The sequence below is a fragment of the Hylaeus volcanicus genome, chromosome 9 (assembly GCF_026283585.1).
Source record: "Hylaeus volcanicus isolate JK05 chromosome 9, UHH_iyHylVolc1.0_haploid, whole genome shotgun sequence".
NCBI classification, from domain to species: Eukaryota; Metazoa; Arthropoda; class Insecta; order Hymenoptera; family Colletidae; genus Hylaeus; species Hylaeus volcanicus.
Genome location: NC_071984.1, coordinates 3448324 through 3464663, shown reverse-complemented (window position 1 = coordinate 3464663; position 16340 = coordinate 3448324). Strand labels below are relative to the sequence as shown.

The window sequence follows — 16340 nt, the reverse complement described above, 5'->3', positions numbered from 1 at the left end:
AAAATTCTCTTTAAATTTCCTAATTCGATATCTATCCAACATAAATTCATTCATTATTTTTATTTTCTACGTGATCCTCGTATCGTTCGATTTGATATTAATCTGCCAAAAAAAAAAAAAAAAAAAAAAAATGGCCGATGTACTGATCAGCGCAGTGCATAACTGTTTCGTGCAGGAAGGGGGGCGGCCATCTTTTTTGGGGAGATGATGTAATCGATGACACACATCGACCGTGTCGTCTATGCCCCGCAAATCATAAAGGACTCCTTACTTCCCGTTTTCATTGCAAATTTACCCGCGAAATAAAATATCGATGGAATCGTTGTCAATTTTCGCGACGAGAGCGATCGCGAACCTATCGGATGTTAAGCGATAGCCGCCAGCTGGTAGTGCTATTTTGAACGAGACCCGCGACGTTGCCACGTCGCCTGCCTAACAAGTTCAAACACGTGCCCCTGTGTTTTGCTCTTGGAAAGAGAGATAACTACGGAGCGCCTGGCGAAACAGAATGTTTGCTCTCCACTCGATGCAACGCCACGTTTCCCGCGTGACTCCTCAAACAAACCAGCGTTATTTGTTATTCGAGCCTCGGTCTGACTCGTACTCGGTTCGTATTCGATATACGAACGATGGCAAACGTTTTGAATTTCGGATTAAAAACAATGCGCCGCGAGGGAAACTTAAATCCAACAATGACCAAAATTGCACACGCTACCAAAAAGTATACCAACGTGTTTCTCGACCTTGCTATACGTACGCGTGTAATTCTGCTGTTCTTAAATAATGTACAGTCGATACGACGAGTCGTATCTTGTAGATTCGTTCTTTGAAACGCGTTATTTCGAAAAGAATTCGACGAAGTCGAGATCTGGACAAGAAAGTTCAAGTTGGAAGGCAGAAGACGTGGCAACGCAGCAACTGCGTGAGTCGAGATGCGCGGCATGAATAGCACCGACGTTGATCGGTTGTCTGTTGTGTGTGTCCGGGCGGCGGGGTGGGGGACGGGGGGGTAAAAGTTTCCACGGCGGTGGGGATCGGCGAAGATAGGTTAGGAGGCGAGGGGGGAGCGATCCCGCTCAGCGTGCGGTGCGGTCGCTTGCGAGCGTAATATAACCGAGGTAATGTTACCGTATTGCTGTTTAGGGAGAATTTTTGGAAATTTCCCGGCCGCGTTTCCTGTTAACTCCTAACTATCCGAATACTCCCTTCAGGGACGCCATAAATCGGTATACGTACCTTAAAAATATAAATATATCGCTACTTAAAAGGTACTCGTAAATCTAACAAAAATGGCGGGTATCTTTGTAAGTTCCAACGTTTAAAATTAAATTTTTAAATTCAGACACGTCCCTCGATCGTTTACCCGACGTTTTTGTAATTCAACGAGTAATTGCATTATTCAATGTAAAGAAAAAATTACGATGGTCGCGCCTTGAGCATTCACACTAGCGCCGTCTACGATTCCTCTGGCCAGTGTTGAACGCTCACTTGAGAATGCCACGTTATTAATACCCATATCGCGGGAATTGTAGAAGCCTAAGTCGAAGCATATCGTTAGTTAGGGTTAATTGTGCGAAACTCTCGTCTAGATAAGAGTTTTCACCCACACTTCAGAGCCTGGCTAGTGTGAAAGAGCCTTTAGCCCGCTCGAAAATCTTCCGTTTGAAGATTCTCGAGAAACGTCGCTCGAGCGCTGGCGACGGGTAATCGCGGAGGGGAGACGACCCCTCTCGCCTTACCTGCGATGCCAAGATGGCTGCCGCTCGCGCATGCGCGCTGTCTCTGGCCTCAGTAAAATATCTAGCACGACAATGAAACTGGCGCCTTAGTCGCCCCCCACAGAAAAATAGAAGTATAACGAATATAGAATAGAAGCGTAACGAATTTTAAGGCTTTAGGGCTAAGAACCAAGTTTTTGTTTAATATAATTTTAATATAATTATTACGTTTAGTTTATAAATTATATTCATTGTAAATATTATGGTATCATATTTTAAATGAATGTAAGTTGTACATTTTTTTTTTAAATTTTATGTAAAAATTATTGTTTAGTTTCTCGGTCAATACGAAGCATTTTTCGTTAAACAATACACAAGCGTAATTTTCACCGTTCACGAAAAAAAACATTCAATACGTGCATCGAAAGATGTAAACGTTCTAACGAAAATATCTCGAAAAGTAATCGCATCTTGAAAAAATATATTCGACAACAATTTCATATCTTGTCGGGATGTACAACTTTTGTTTCAAACATTTTTTCATAGGATCGATTTTTTTTTTTCAATCATTTTTCTTCTTATCTTTAGACATTTTTTTTCTCATAAACTATACAAATCACGCTTATATATCATTTAACGAAAAATGCTTCATTTTGACCAAGAAAGTGGAAAATAATTTTTCTGGAATGTTTTAGTTACTTACCAAAATCGACAGATGGGGAGGGGGCTTGAGAATTCTTGAAAAAATTTGGTATTCACTTTAGAAAAAGATTTCGTATATGTTACAGGGTTCCGTGAGATCTACACGAAAAAGAAGTTTCAATTGAAAATGTTCGTTATTAAGAGAGCTAGGAATTTTTGAAAATTAATCAGATTTTTCAAATGTTAATCAAGAATATATCTATATCAAAAGACAACTCGAATTTGTTAACGTACAGAACGAAATTGTTTAGACAAAAGTTGTAAAAAAAACCTCTACCACCGTCCAGAAGCCGATCGAAAAAATCCTCGTAAAGTCATCGTGGGACCCTCTGATCGGTATCCCCGCACCGTTTCCCGTAACTACACTCCTGCGTGCTCGGCTCACCCCGGCGCGCATGCGCGAGCGGGGAGCAGAATCTGGCATCGCAGCGCCCTTCTCCTTCGCACGCAACGTCATTGTGCCGTGTGGGGCCATGATCGTTGGAGTGTGCGTGCGTCCCTCGAGCTACGCGCGGACCTGCCCAGTAAATACGAGGCTTCCGTTCCCGTGTACGCGTTGAACCGTTGCGCAGCGAACCCAGAAAATTTCTCCGTTCAGTTCGGCTGCCGTCGGCGTGCACCACCATGCCGTTAAGTATCGGGGTTAACCTAAGAGTGACCGGACACTGCAATCAGGGCGGTCGCAAGTACATGGAGGACATGTTCAGCGTGGCCTTTCAGTCCACACCGGATGACAAAGACCTGGAATACGCCTTCTTCGGGATATTCGACGGCCACGGCGGCGGCGAAGCCGCCACGTTCGCCAAGGAGCACCTGATGAACGTTATCGTCAAGCAGAAAAATTTCTGGAGCGATCGGGACGAGGACGTGCTCAGAGCCATCAGAGACGGATACGTGAACACGCACTACGCGATGTGGCGGGAGCTCGGTGAGAGACTCGTACAGGGACTTCCTGTTCCGTTACCGTCCTGCTTTCCCGCCTTTATTCGGAATATTCGACTAATCCGCGAACCTATCCGTTCGAAAATCCATAGTATTCCTATTTTCCGCGAGAATTTCTGTCATTGTCCCGCGTATTTCCCCCACCACCTGTGCTTGATTAGGTTAGAATTTAGGTTATGTAATCCCCAGAACTAACCTGAAAGTTTCGACCGATATTATTAGTACCACAAAATATTGGCGGGGATTTTTAAACGACGATTCAAGTAACCGGAACTTCGTCGAAATTATTCGTTTTAAATCGTTTCATTTATTTTTCACGAGCTTGCAGATATTCGTTGAAAGCAAAAGGATCTCGAGTTTTAGTCATGAAACGTGAATTAATTGCAGATTTTCAAAGCTACAACGAAATACAAGCTTGTGTATCCATCTTCATGAAACGAACCCAGTGAAAAAGTATCCTGAGTTTTATTCATTAACAAGTCCGCTTCGAGCATTATATACAAAGAAATGGCAATAGTTCGTACCACCACAAATGTATTAGTCTATACATGTTTATACCTTCCTTACGGTTCTCATTTCAAAGCCCCATCTTTCTTTAACAATATCATACACACGTAATAGATGAGTATATCATTAATTCTCGCCGATCATCGCGCATTTAATTTCCTCTACAAGAATCTAACGAGAACTGTACTTTTGCAACAGACAAATGGCCGAGAACTGCCTCTGGATTGCCATCCACAGCCGGGACAACGGCCAGCATAGCATTTATTCGCAAACGCAAGATCTACATAGGCCACGTGGGTGATTCCGGCATAATACTGGGGTACCAAGTAGACAGCGATCCCGAATGGCGAGCTAAGGCTCTAACCAAAGACCACAAGCCGGAAAGCGGACCGGAGATGATGAGGATACGCGAGTCCGGTGGTAAGGTAGTCAGTAAATCTGGTGTTCCGAGAGTGGTATGGAACAGACCTCGTATAGGACACAAGGGGCCAGTTCGAAGATCGACTCATATAGACGAAATCCCATTCCTGGCTGTTGCTAGGTCGTTAGGTATGTATCTTCATAGTTATCCACCTTTGTGAAACCAATAAAATTCTTAATTTTCCATGCGCAATCTGAATGGATCCGTAATGGATTTTTCAGGCGATCTTTGGAGTTACAATTCCGAATTGGATACATTCGTCGTGTCTCCTGAGCCAGACGTGAAAGTCGTTGCGATTGATGTTGAGTCACATCGTTGCCTTATTTTCGGGACAGACGGTTTGTGGAACATGTTGACACCGCAAGCTGCAGTGGCCATTGTTCAAGCAGCGGACAGGCATAACGAGAAACATCTGATTGCTTCTCAGCAAACGTGTAACGAAGTGTGTTTCAATTACATGTTTACGCCAATGATTTAAGTATCCGATATGTTTGAGTTAACGATGACATTGTGATTGTTTGAACAGCAAGCTGATAATGTTCAATTGTGGATCAATCCGTCGAAGAGTCTAGTAGATAGAGCGTTAGAGACGTGGTTAGAGAAAGGATTACGCGCTGATAATACGAGCGTTGTAACGTTAATGTTGGATCCGCCAGGTCCATCTCGTAGCGAGGTACCTATTCCTTAATTAAAGAAGCTCAAGATTAAGTTAGACAACTTACATCATCGCTAAAATCTTAATTTTCTTAGGTTCTACTGAGTCAGAAGGAATGTGCCTTAACGCATCACAGCATCCACACGCCCGCAGCTGCACTCGATACCGCGAGCATAGAGAAACCTGCCTGCGACCCGGTCGTTCCCAGCATACCAAGACCCCCAGCGAATCTGAACATCGACTTCAGAAAGCCAGACCTTTCGAGAGGAATCGAGGAGAAGGAAGATACGAGATTAGAGAAAGTATCGCTCACGGAGAATCTCGATATAAGTCACCAGTCGAAGGACGAGGCAAGCGGCGACGAGTCCTTCGAGGAAGACGGTTTCAAAGTCACGGAAACGATATCCCACGAAATAGTCGAGAAAACTGTAGAGCTAGATAATTTAAAATTAGAAACAGTCCCGTTGGAGAAAGTCGAGAGTCTCGATAAAGAGGAGAAGACGGAAGCAGCTAGTACACCGATCGATCAGGATGGTCTAACGTCGCAGCAATCGGAGGGTGGGAGCAACGACCACGATGTTTCGAATGTGATACACCAAAGTGCATTTTCTGGTGAATGTGATAACGTACATTCTCACGTTGGTACTAATTTCGAGAGCAGCGAGGTGGCCACCGGGAACACGTGCAGCGAAAACGAGGCGAAGGGGAAGCTTTTAAACGGATCGCATCACAAACAGCACATACTGTTCTCTGCCTCGAGGACGGAAGCCAGAAACGCGAGGAGTAGGAGGCATAGCTTGAATTCCCATTCGCGTAACGCCGTCGCGGAGCCAGGATCGCTGGAAACGAAGACGTACGTTAACTCGAGGTTTAAATCTCGAGGAACGAAGATGTCCGTAACGGGAAAGACCATGGAAGAGGATGTGAGGAACTCTGCGAGTAAAACGACCGACATCAGTACCAAGCGAAGACACAGTGCAATATCGCAAGGCGTGATTGGTACAGAGGAGCCACGAGTATTACAAGAACCCTGCGCGAAGAGGAGAACGAGGTCCGAAGATAGACCTAATCCCGTCGACGAGAACGATCCGGCGAATCAGTCCACGAAGGATGCCAGCGGCAGTTGGCCTAACGCGGAGACCAACATCGCTCGATCCGCGGGAAGCACCACCACTGTACCCATCCAGGAAAGGCTCTCTTCGTTGAACACTTACCAAAGAAGTTTGGGGAAAAAAGCCACGCCTGTGAAAGCTATACGGAGGCCCTCCATCAAGGGTCTATTGAAGCAACTGTGGGTCGCTAGTCTCGGCGCGAGAGAGTGGGATCAGGGGAGAAGCAACAGGTCGACCGGTTGCAGCGAGCGGAGGATAAATCGGACCGTGTCCATCATAGGCTCCTCGGATAGCACCACTGTTCCCCAACGATGGCTCAGGTTCGTTTACTAGCTCTCCTGTTTAAGAAAATATTGTGTTGTGAGGGCAGACACTCGATACTTTTTTAATTACGAATGTTCATGCAAATTGATAGTTTCACGGATGGAGAACAGAAAGAATAAGAAACTGAAATGGAAACATGGTTTATCTTCTAACGTTGATATTTTATATATTTTTGCATTTGTACGCATTCTCAGATTTTCCTACACTTGTACACTTTCTATACTAGTAAAGTTTCATTGTTGCAATAAAGACTTTGCGAAACTTGCTTGCGAGCAAGATTGCAGCTCAATGGTAGCGTACTGAAGACAGTATAGTGTTATAGGGTTCCCCATGGATGGATATTACCTTTTTCCAATTGAGCTTATCTAATTATATTTTTAATTTACACAAAAACGCACATTGAATTTTCAATAAATTTTCAGTGTAATGCTTACTAAAACTTTCTTATGTAAAGAATTCTTACTAGTTGGTTGGTTCTTGTTTTAATGATTTCTTAAATCCATGTTACGCATCACCAGAAACACCTTGCGAATACATAAGGAGAAATATCCTTGTAGAGCTTTGAATGTTAATATTAACAAGTACGCCTTTCCTACGAATAGAAATTTTCCATTCGATGCAAGAAATATTAAAACAATTATTCGCTGGGATAATAAGTAACACTGTCAAGCATATGAATTCCTCATAGTTACAATCTTACTTGCAACCAATTTTTCCAAAACTGTATTCTAACAATGAAACTTTGATCATACGTATCCAAAGAAAAAGTATCGAATATAGTAGCACATTTTCTTAAACAGAAACGAAATCTGTAAAGGTCTTGCATTCTACCCTCACCCGAGGAAGGGTGAACAACTATCTTTTAATCTTCATATAAAATTGTTGTATATTCTTTTAGGTCGGACACGATTGCAGCGACTCCCGTAAAAACTCTGCGTTCGCGTAACGTGGACATAACTGGCCACACGATATCCGCACAATTAGTACACCAGTACGGACTAGTGAAGCAGAATCGGCTCTCTTTGCCAAACAAATTGAAGCAGCCGAATAACAACGGGTTTCTACAGTCGAGTAGAATAAGATCGTCCTCCCTAACGTCCAGTATCAAGCAAACTGGCAACAATACTGGGAACGGAGCTTGTTCCACGATCAGCCCAACGAACGCGGGGTGTAACCCTAGTTCTGGGATGGCTAAGAGAGTCAAGTCGCCTTACAATCCGAGCGCTAGGTCGTTGAGCACGCGATCGCGCATCAAACGACTCGGCAAATGAGGTAGGATGACGCGATTTAATTGTACGTTACTTGTTCACAGGGTATCGTCTTGTACCCTCGACGTGTTTATCCTTTGCGTATTACTTTCCATTTCTATGAAAGGTATCCTGTTCAAGATCGTCTCGTCTGTACTGTTGCATTTTATCTTGAAACATATAAGTGCAAACGTGCCGTAGACAAGGATTTTATTCGCACCTCTCTCGCGACTTTCCAGACACAGCGAAAATTGAATTTGCATTTGATGGACCAACCGTTTCATAGAAAGCGTACATTTTTCTTTTTCTTTTATCGTTTGTAACGTAGCGTCCGCCTGCCCTTAAATTGTTCTCATTTAATAGTAAGTACACCATGTAAACGTTAAGCGTGGCAGCAGTTTGTCATCGATACAGGCAATTTACGACTTCCATGGCACGTCACGGGTGAAGAATGGATATTTTACATATTTGCATACTTTTACATTTAAATAACGGCTAGCAATAATATAGACATAGACGATTTCCAATAACGTCAAGCGTGGCCTGATATGGATCTCATACAATGCTGCAATGTTTAACTGTTGTCCAACGAGCCTTTCTCACTCCTCAGCACGATTAGATTCTCGGTTTCGAGTGAAACGGTGTTGCTGTTGTTGTTTTTTTTTTCCTACTAGCAAGATGTATCATAAAAATTCTGATTATATCCTTGTCCACCTTCACTTTCGTAGAGTCAACGGAATAATTGTTAGAGAAAGACTCCTTCCATTATTTTATTGCTTTCTAATATCCTCGTATCATGTTTACAGATTATAGACAAGGGAATTTAAGAAAGTACACGAATATATATGTATAAAAATGTGTGATAATCGAAGAAGTAGAGAATGTCCTGTGTCGAAGGTGTGTATATGTGAATTTGTAGAAATTACCTTTTTCTCAACGATTCCTTTGAATGTTAGCCTTCTACGAGAAAACGTCTTTAAGGGAATTAACGAGTCGTTAAGTAAACAAAGGATATAAATTGCTTATATTGTAAGGCTTAAAATTAAGATATCTAGTAGTAGGTACGTAATCCGTTTTGGAAGTTGGCACGAGTCAGCTATCGAAGATTCGTTTGTAATCGTTATTACATTTAAGAGATCAGCACAAAATCCCAAGGGAATCTTACGGTGGTAAACACTGGTCATAATTCCGCTACCATTGCATGTGTTTAATTAATTACTCGTTCAACGATGCCAGGGGAATCTTCAGTGGCGACTGGTACGAACCAACAAAACCTTTATTATACAAAGTTCAGATTTATGCTTAAAGCAATCTAAAACAAATTCGTTTGTAGAAATGTTAGAGTCGGTTGGTTCTTGTTTTAATGATTTTTTAAATCTGTGTTACGCATCCCCAGAAATACCTTGCGAATACATAAGGAGAAATATCCTTCGCAGAGCTTTTAATGTTAATATTAACAAGTGCACCAAACCTTCAAAAAATATAAATGGAAAATACATGGATCAATCATTTTCCATCGATTACTTTTTTTCTTATAAAATTTCCATTTCCATATGTATTTGCAAGGTATCTAGAGGATGCGTAACACAGGTCTAAAAGATCATTAAAATAAAGACCACCCTAATGTACAGTGATCGTGGAAACTGTAGGAACTATCGATTCACTTCTTTTTTTTTTCTTTTTTTTTAGGAGATCAATTTTTTTCCACTTGTGGTATTACTTCAAGATAATTTAAAGTTTGCAGATAGTTGGCACTGTGCATAAAATGTACTTCAGGACGATTTAGATTGAACGTTCGTTTAACCGTGTTTTATTAATAATGGGAATGATCGAAGGACGTAGTGAATTCACTTTTACATGAAAACTTTGCGTTTTGTAATGTAAATGCTTAGGGTACGTCACTAGCTACATATTGTGCAACAGAGGTGTTGCATTTTTTATTTTGAATTTGAATGATACGTTAATGATTAATATAATTTTTTGGACTGCTGCTGAAAGACGTCTTGTATATATAATATATATGTGTAACGTAAAGGGATTTGCTATGTCCAGGGAACGTTTGATCATCTAAGCAACAAAAAAAAAAAAAAATAAGGAAATATATATTAGGATACGTTTATATGAATTTACTAATATTTTTATATTTTTACGTTTCATCATAGCCAGTGCGGAGTTATATCAAAGAGTAGGGAAAAGTATATGATATAAATAATGACACGTGCCTACAATAGTTACCATTTAGATGTATATATATGTATATATATGAAGTGTATTCGTACCATGGACCAAGAAGAAACTATGTTTCTCTAAATCGACAAAAGTAGTATATTTAAGTAACTCCAATTGGTGTCACACGTTCCACGAAACGAAAATCATGTTCGAATTATGTAAACCATCTCTTCTTGGTGCATGCAATAAAAGTGGCACTGTATATACATATAAATATATAAGTATATATGTAGATATACATATACACAAGCGTGTATGTGTGTGTGTGTATACATATATATATATATATACGTGCATATGTAATACACATATTATTTATAAATTGTCTACGTACGTGTAAAAAATAATGTGTAGATGGTCACGCTCATAGGAGATGAAATAAAACAAAAAATCTTTGCTAGCGTTTATTTATATACACGAGAAATGTTATTACATTTAGGAGAATTAAAGCGACAGAATGGTTCCGTTTTGGTGGTTGGACGTGAAGCAAAGTATTTATCACGGATACAGGAATGTACAGTGAGAGCGACAAATTTATAGCGATTTATCTCAGGTTAAGAATAGGTCGAAGAAGGCGAACTCGAACAAATGTGTGATCGCGTTTAAAAACTGTATATTTTAATTAAATAAACTGAAATATCCGAATGCCTTTTTTGGGAGCACGTGCTTATGGTTGGGACCTTAGTTATACGCTTGACCATTTGCAAAAATTCATCGGGATCTGAAAATCTTGGATTTCGAAAAGTAATAGAAACATCGTACGCGACTTATTGATGATCGATCATGAGTCGAAGCAGGATGTTATTTTAGACGAGGCAATTCTTGATTAGTATATTGTATGCTTATAAGTTCGATATGATATTTTAATATTTATAAGCATCATTCAGGAATATAGGGACCGGGCATTGGCGTCAAAGGATGTGGTGCGGTATGAAGCAAGCGGGGGACGTCGGCCATCTTGCGTTGCTCTTTTACAGCTGGAAGTAAAATTCTCGCGCTCTGATTGGTCAGGGAGTTCGGCCGCCACGCGCTCTGATTGGTCAGGGAGCTCGGCCGCCACGCGCTCTGATTGGTCAGGGAGCTCGGCCGCCACGCGCTCTGATTGGTCGGGGTGCGCAGTCGCCACACGCTCTGATTGGTAACTGAGTAAAAAGTTGTGACCATCACCTGGTAAACATATTCAGTACATATACTGCCTGGTATCATAAAATGGGCAAAGAAAATGACTCCGACAATCCAAAGAAGAGAAGAAAATCAGTCAGTGGTAATTCTGGGATATCTGTTAAGGATGGAGACATGTATAAAGTACGTATCTAGTCTCTATAACAATTGTTCTCGATACTAAATACAAACATGTTTCACGTATAGGTTATAATCAGCTTCGAGGAGAAAGAAGCTACCGAGAGGTTACCAGAAAATGATTCCGAAAGCTTTCTATCCACCTGCGACAGTATACGCAAGGCTATGAATAAAATAGCGAAACTGAAAGGCAATGGAGATGCAAGCGTTCGTATTTCATTTAACAAAATTCGTTTAATTCGTACGTTCTTTCGAGGTTAGAATAACACTACTGAATTCTTCCTTCTTCAGGCTAAAGACGAAATACGCGAGCTACAAATTCAGACATCGTTGGCGTTTATCGAACTTAAGAAATTGAATAGAATGGAAAAGTTTCGGACGAAGTTCGCGAGGGATTCTCTTATATCATCAAAAAGCACCGTCGATAGCAGACATCTACATTTACAGAATTTATTATACGAAGTGATGCACTTGAAAAAGGAAGTTATCAAATGTCTTCAATTTAAGTACGTGTGGTTCGTTCTAAACATTCCATTAAACTTATTTTATGTATAATAAAAACAAATATAACCATTTGCAGATCCAAAGACGAATTGATACAACTTGTGTCCGAAGAAGAATTTTATAAGCACGCACCCGAAAGTATTTCTAGACCGGTATGAAGAACCACTTCGAATAATACGTAGAGCTTGTATTCGATGCATTATAGATTAACATTTTCAGGAAATAACGAAACATAACCCTCATCAACTGAGACTAGCTCAATTAGAATGGGAACTAACGCAAAGAAAACAACTGGCTGTCTTGTGCGACGAATTGACAGGAAGTAAAAAGGCGGTAGCGTCGAGCATAGAGTTGAAGCAATCACGATTGGACAACCTTGCACCGCAACTGTACTCTATATTAGAAGTAACTTTTATACTTTTACAGCATAGTATTATTTTAACCGATTAAAATGGAAATAATTATTCAACTTCCAGACAAGTAAACAGCTACAAGAAAGTCTTGGTTTGCCGTTAGAAAAGATTAGGCAGGAGCACCACAAAGCGACGTTGCTAGCATCGCCGTTGTATGTTCTTTACGCGAAAGCATGCGCGTACAGAGATGCTTATGGTACGCTATACTTTGTTAGAACCCTACTCGATACATATTCATAAATACTCTTTGCCTCAGACAACACTATAACGGTAAAAGTGGAAGGCGACGAGGAAGAAGCGAAACGCGCGAACAACCAAGACGGATTGCAAGAATCCGATTCGGACCCTGAAAATTTATCCGAGAACGTCATAGAAGAAGCTCCTGTTCACAAAAAGAGGCATCATAGATTATCCAGGGAAGCTAGACAAGAAGAAAAGAAGTCGAAGCTGCTACAGAAGCATCCCTTGAACGTAAAAATAGTTATCAAAATAAAAAGTTAGTATCGAGCAAGGTAGTTAGTATATATAGTAGTTAGTACGCAATGAATTACTTGGAACATTTTTTTTTTTTCAGATGAAACAAAGTTGACGTTGCAGTTTTATTATATAATGTTTCTGAAGGTGGTCACGGTGGAATCGAGGTTGAAAACTGAAGGTGTCGGAGGCAGCAGCACTGGGTACAGAACGTTTCGTGGTAACTATACAAACGTTAGTACTCTTGTGTAATCGTTAAATCTCTTGCAGAGATATGCTTGTATCAGAATCGATTCTACGGGAACTGTATCCAAGAGATCTGGGAATGGAGAGTCCGAACCCTGCCAATCACTATCAATTAAGTCGGCACAATCTGGGCCAATTCTCATCGCTTGGATTAGGAATCCCGTACAAATGGGCGCAAAGAATGGCTGGCATTCACTTCATCTCGCCTGATATTCGGGAACAAAAGGTAGGCAAACTTCGATACAAAAGCGTTAGTGCAAAAGCGACAAGTATTTTTGTATGAGTATTTACTCACGTGCTTAATCGAATTAAATAAATATTTCATAGATCACGAGTAGCGAAACAACGCAAGACAGCGTCGAGAGTGTGCTAAGAGAGATCAAGAGACGCGTGAAAGCAAGATTGAAACTATGCACGGAGATCCAGCAGTTGGAGTCTGGGAACTTGCCGATTTTCACCAGCACGAACGATCCCCTACCGCAGAAGCTCAATACAGTTTTACTAAAGTTCACGACGATATCGTGGACCAATTATTCCACGTCCGCCAATCCTACTTTTCAACAGCAAGGGATAGTGTCCCCGTTGGACATATTTTACGAAGCTACGCTTAGACGAGAAAGCTGTAAGACATTTCGAAATCTTATAATCTTATAAGAATCTTATAAGAATTCGCTATGTACTAGTTCACTATGTATCCGTTACAGATGAGTTGATCGCAAGGATAGCTATCAAGCCGGATTATCCAAAAATAACGCCAGTGTTCAACGTGAGCGCCATGGCGCCTGCGTCTGCAGATATCCTGAGGGATATCGAGAGGGAGGTGAACGTCATGTGGATAAAACCTCCGACGTTGTCCGCGCAACTCCAACGATTAAGAGCTTGCTTCGACGTTTATTTGGAAACGGAAGGTCTGGTACAGAAGGAAAAGATTTTCTTTTATCCTGTCAAGGGTCGTACTCGCGCCAGACCTTACAAGTATTTGGAATTAGGTGGTGGAATCTTTATTCATCGATAATAATGTTAAATAATATACGAATCCATTCGCGTGAAATACTTTATTAATATTTTCTATATGACTTATAACTAGACTGCGGATTTTATCCATTTACGTACACTGATATTGAAAACGTACAAAAATATACATAGTGTACGTAGAATGCATTTTATTAATTAATGTAACGATATTAATAATTGCCTCGCAAACGCACGAAATCCGCAGTCTACTTATAACCTACTTAAATTAAAGCTGTAACGACTGAACACGTCGCTGGTACTCCAGACAGCATCACGAGATACCCTCGTAACTTGTATCTTAATCTTTTGTTCTCTAAGCACAGTTTCTTATGCGTCCTTTTTAATAAAATGTTGTTCGCTGTGATATGATTATACTGTTTCCAGAATGTATCGATCGTACTGCACGAGCTAGGTATCTGAAATAGTTTGTTTAGTTTAAAATATCGGTGAACATTTCTTTATCTCGTAATACCTTACAGTAGAGTACAAGGATTCGTGTACTGTATCTTGCACAAAATATTTCTTGAGGTTGAAAAGAAATGGTTCCAAAGCAGAACATATCGCGATTAATTCGAGGATCGTAGTGCCCGTTTTCATACTCCTTCGCAAGTTCTACGAATAAAGAGAACATTATACAGAGAAAACTGTAGTATATAAAAATATTCATTTTCTTTTTTACCAGTAAAACATCATTGCTGGTTACGGTCAATTTTTTTAACTGCAAAAGATCCACCGTTTGTACCGCAGTAAATTGTTGCTTAACATTTCTTATCTTCTTCTTTAAATCTATGTCTTTCGTTTGCAACTTTGATATCTCACTTTCCCTCTTCGATGACAATGCTTGCGTATCATGCTTCAAGCTTTCGACAACATTTTGCAGTTGCAAATGTACTTTGTGATACTGCGACACATACAGCTGATGAATATTATCTTGCCCTTTTAGATATTCGTATTGTTTTATTTTATGCCTAGTCATTCTTTCGTATTCAGTCAATACTTTGTTTAACTGTTCCCAAAGGTTTTCCATGTTTACCAGCGATCGATGCACGAGATTCGATGCCACGTTGCCCTCCTATAATTCAACAAATCTAGTTGTAAAATATTGCTCGACCTTCTATGCTAATGTTATTACTAGATTGTGGATTTTATGCATTTATGACGTACAATAATATAATAGAAATGATAATGTATGTTGGATGTACTCTACAATTATTATAATATTGTTATCTCATCTTGCATAAGTGCATCTATAGCATGTATTTGTTATACTAATTTAATATATTCAACATACATAATACTTCTTGAATATATTCTGCAATTACAATAATAATATTGTAACTTCATTTCGCATAAGTGCACAATTGCACGTATCTTTCGTTAATGTTTAGCACGTATTTGTTATATTAGTTCATATCATAAATGGATAAAATCCGCAGTCTAGTTATTACCAAAAATAAGACGTTGTGAATGTTGATGGCATTCTGTGTTTTCCTCGCAGATTCCTCGCCGCTTAAAATTCTCTCCCTTTTACTTATACTCGTTTGAATATCTTTGCTAATCTTTTTCATAGAATTTTGCAAAAGACGCAATTCGATCAAGCTATCAGACTTGACGCTATCCAGCTTGTACGTGTCGTACAAGTCTTTTAATTTCTGTTTGTATCTCGCTATGTAAAATTCATAAAAGGAATTAAGTCGCATCGGTAAACTCGCAAGCAGCAATAGAAACGAAACGATGGTGTACCGATTGTATCGTTAATTAAGATAATATGAATTTCTTGCAGCCTCCTGTGCTCCTCGTCTGCTATTTTTAGTTCGTCGTGCAATCTGCTAATTATTCCATCTTTTAATTTGACCATCCTACCGAAGGACTCGCAGAGATGGTTCACGTTATCATAGATCTCTCTAAACTTTATCTGTCTCAAGACGAATCTCCATTTCTCGTTAATTTTGGCGATATTCAATCTCGAATATGCTTCCTCGCGTTTCAATTTATTCTGTAATAACTCAGCGTTAAAAATAATCCAACGAAAAAGCGATTAATTCTTGGCAATTAATACTAATCGATATTCAATACTTTAGTGAAAATAGCGATCAATTGCTGTTTACGTCTCCTAGCTTCTAGTTCAACTTCAGCACGACACTGCATGTAACGTGCACGTTCTTCTTCATTCATTCGAGCCAGCTTGCTGGATTTACTTTTCCCTTTTCTCATCATTTTTATACAATTTTCTTACGCACAGATACAGATTTCTCAGAAACACTTTATTACAAATGACTATGACTAATCCTTTTATTACACAGTACTCGAGTGATGCATGATGTGGCTTTCGTCTCATCCGTACCTGTTATGTTTGATCAATAATGATGTTTCCAATAGGACCAAATAAAATCCACTCAGACGCGTCGTAACAAAATATAAATTTATATTTCAAACGTTTAAAATACTACGTACAAAATCACGATACTTGCAATAAATACTTGTATAAAATTATTTTATAAATACAATACAATAGGTCACTGTAGCTCCTCAA

At 39.9% G+C, this 16340-nt stretch overlaps 3 protein-coding genes across 4 annotated transcripts; 2 read left to right on the top strand and 1 right to left on the bottom strand.

Moving 5' to 3' along the window:
- The first annotated feature begins 2860 nt into the window (after positions 1 to 2860).
- LOC128881851 (uncharacterized) lies at positions 2861 to 10701 on the top strand. 2 transcript variants are annotated; one of them, XM_054133219.1, is made up of 7 exons: positions 2861 to 3348; positions 4068 to 4418; positions 4512 to 4732; positions 4817 to 4963; positions 5041 to 6377; positions 7280 to 7653; positions 9318 to 10701. In XM_054133219.1, exons 1-6 carry the CDS (start codon positions 3045 to 3047, stop codon positions 7650 to 7652), a joined length of 2733 nt encoding a protein of 910 aa, XP_053989194.1. In that variant the 5' UTR covers positions 2861 to 3044; the 3' UTR covers position 7653; positions 9318 to 10701. The 2 variants fall into 2 exon arrangements, with proteins under 2 accessions (XP_053989194.1, XP_053989193.1); XM_054133218.1 differs by having other exon boundaries at positions 8435 to 10698.
- Positions 10702 to 11003: 302 nt separating this feature from the next.
- LOC128881868 (THO complex subunit 5 homolog) lies at positions 11004 to 14247 on the top strand. The gene is made up of 11 exons (XM_054133246.1): positions 11004 to 11162; positions 11226 to 11363; positions 11448 to 11662; positions 11737 to 11812; positions 11880 to 12065; positions 12137 to 12269; positions 12330 to 12569; positions 12648 to 12750; positions 12818 to 13019; positions 13121 to 13415; positions 13498 to 14247. Exons 1-11 carry the CDS (start codon positions 11067 to 11069, stop codon positions 13806 to 13808), a joined length of 1995 nt encoding a protein of 664 aa, XP_053989221.1. The 5' UTR covers positions 11004 to 11066; the 3' UTR covers positions 13809 to 14247.
- On the bottom strand, positions 14029 to 16321 carry LOC128881870 (dynein regulatory complex subunit 2). Its single transcript, XM_054133249.1, has 6 exons — positions 15884 to 16321; positions 15551 to 15803; positions 15256 to 15473; positions 14487 to 14879; positions 14285 to 14419; positions 14029 to 14223 (listed from the first exon to the last, which is right to left on the bottom strand). The coding sequence occupies exons 1-6, from the start codon at positions 16022 to 16024 to the stop codon at positions 14029 to 14031; spliced, it is 1335 nt and encodes a 444-aa protein (XP_053989224.1). The 5' UTR covers positions 16025 to 16321.
- Positions 16322 to 16340: the final 19 nt, after the last annotated feature.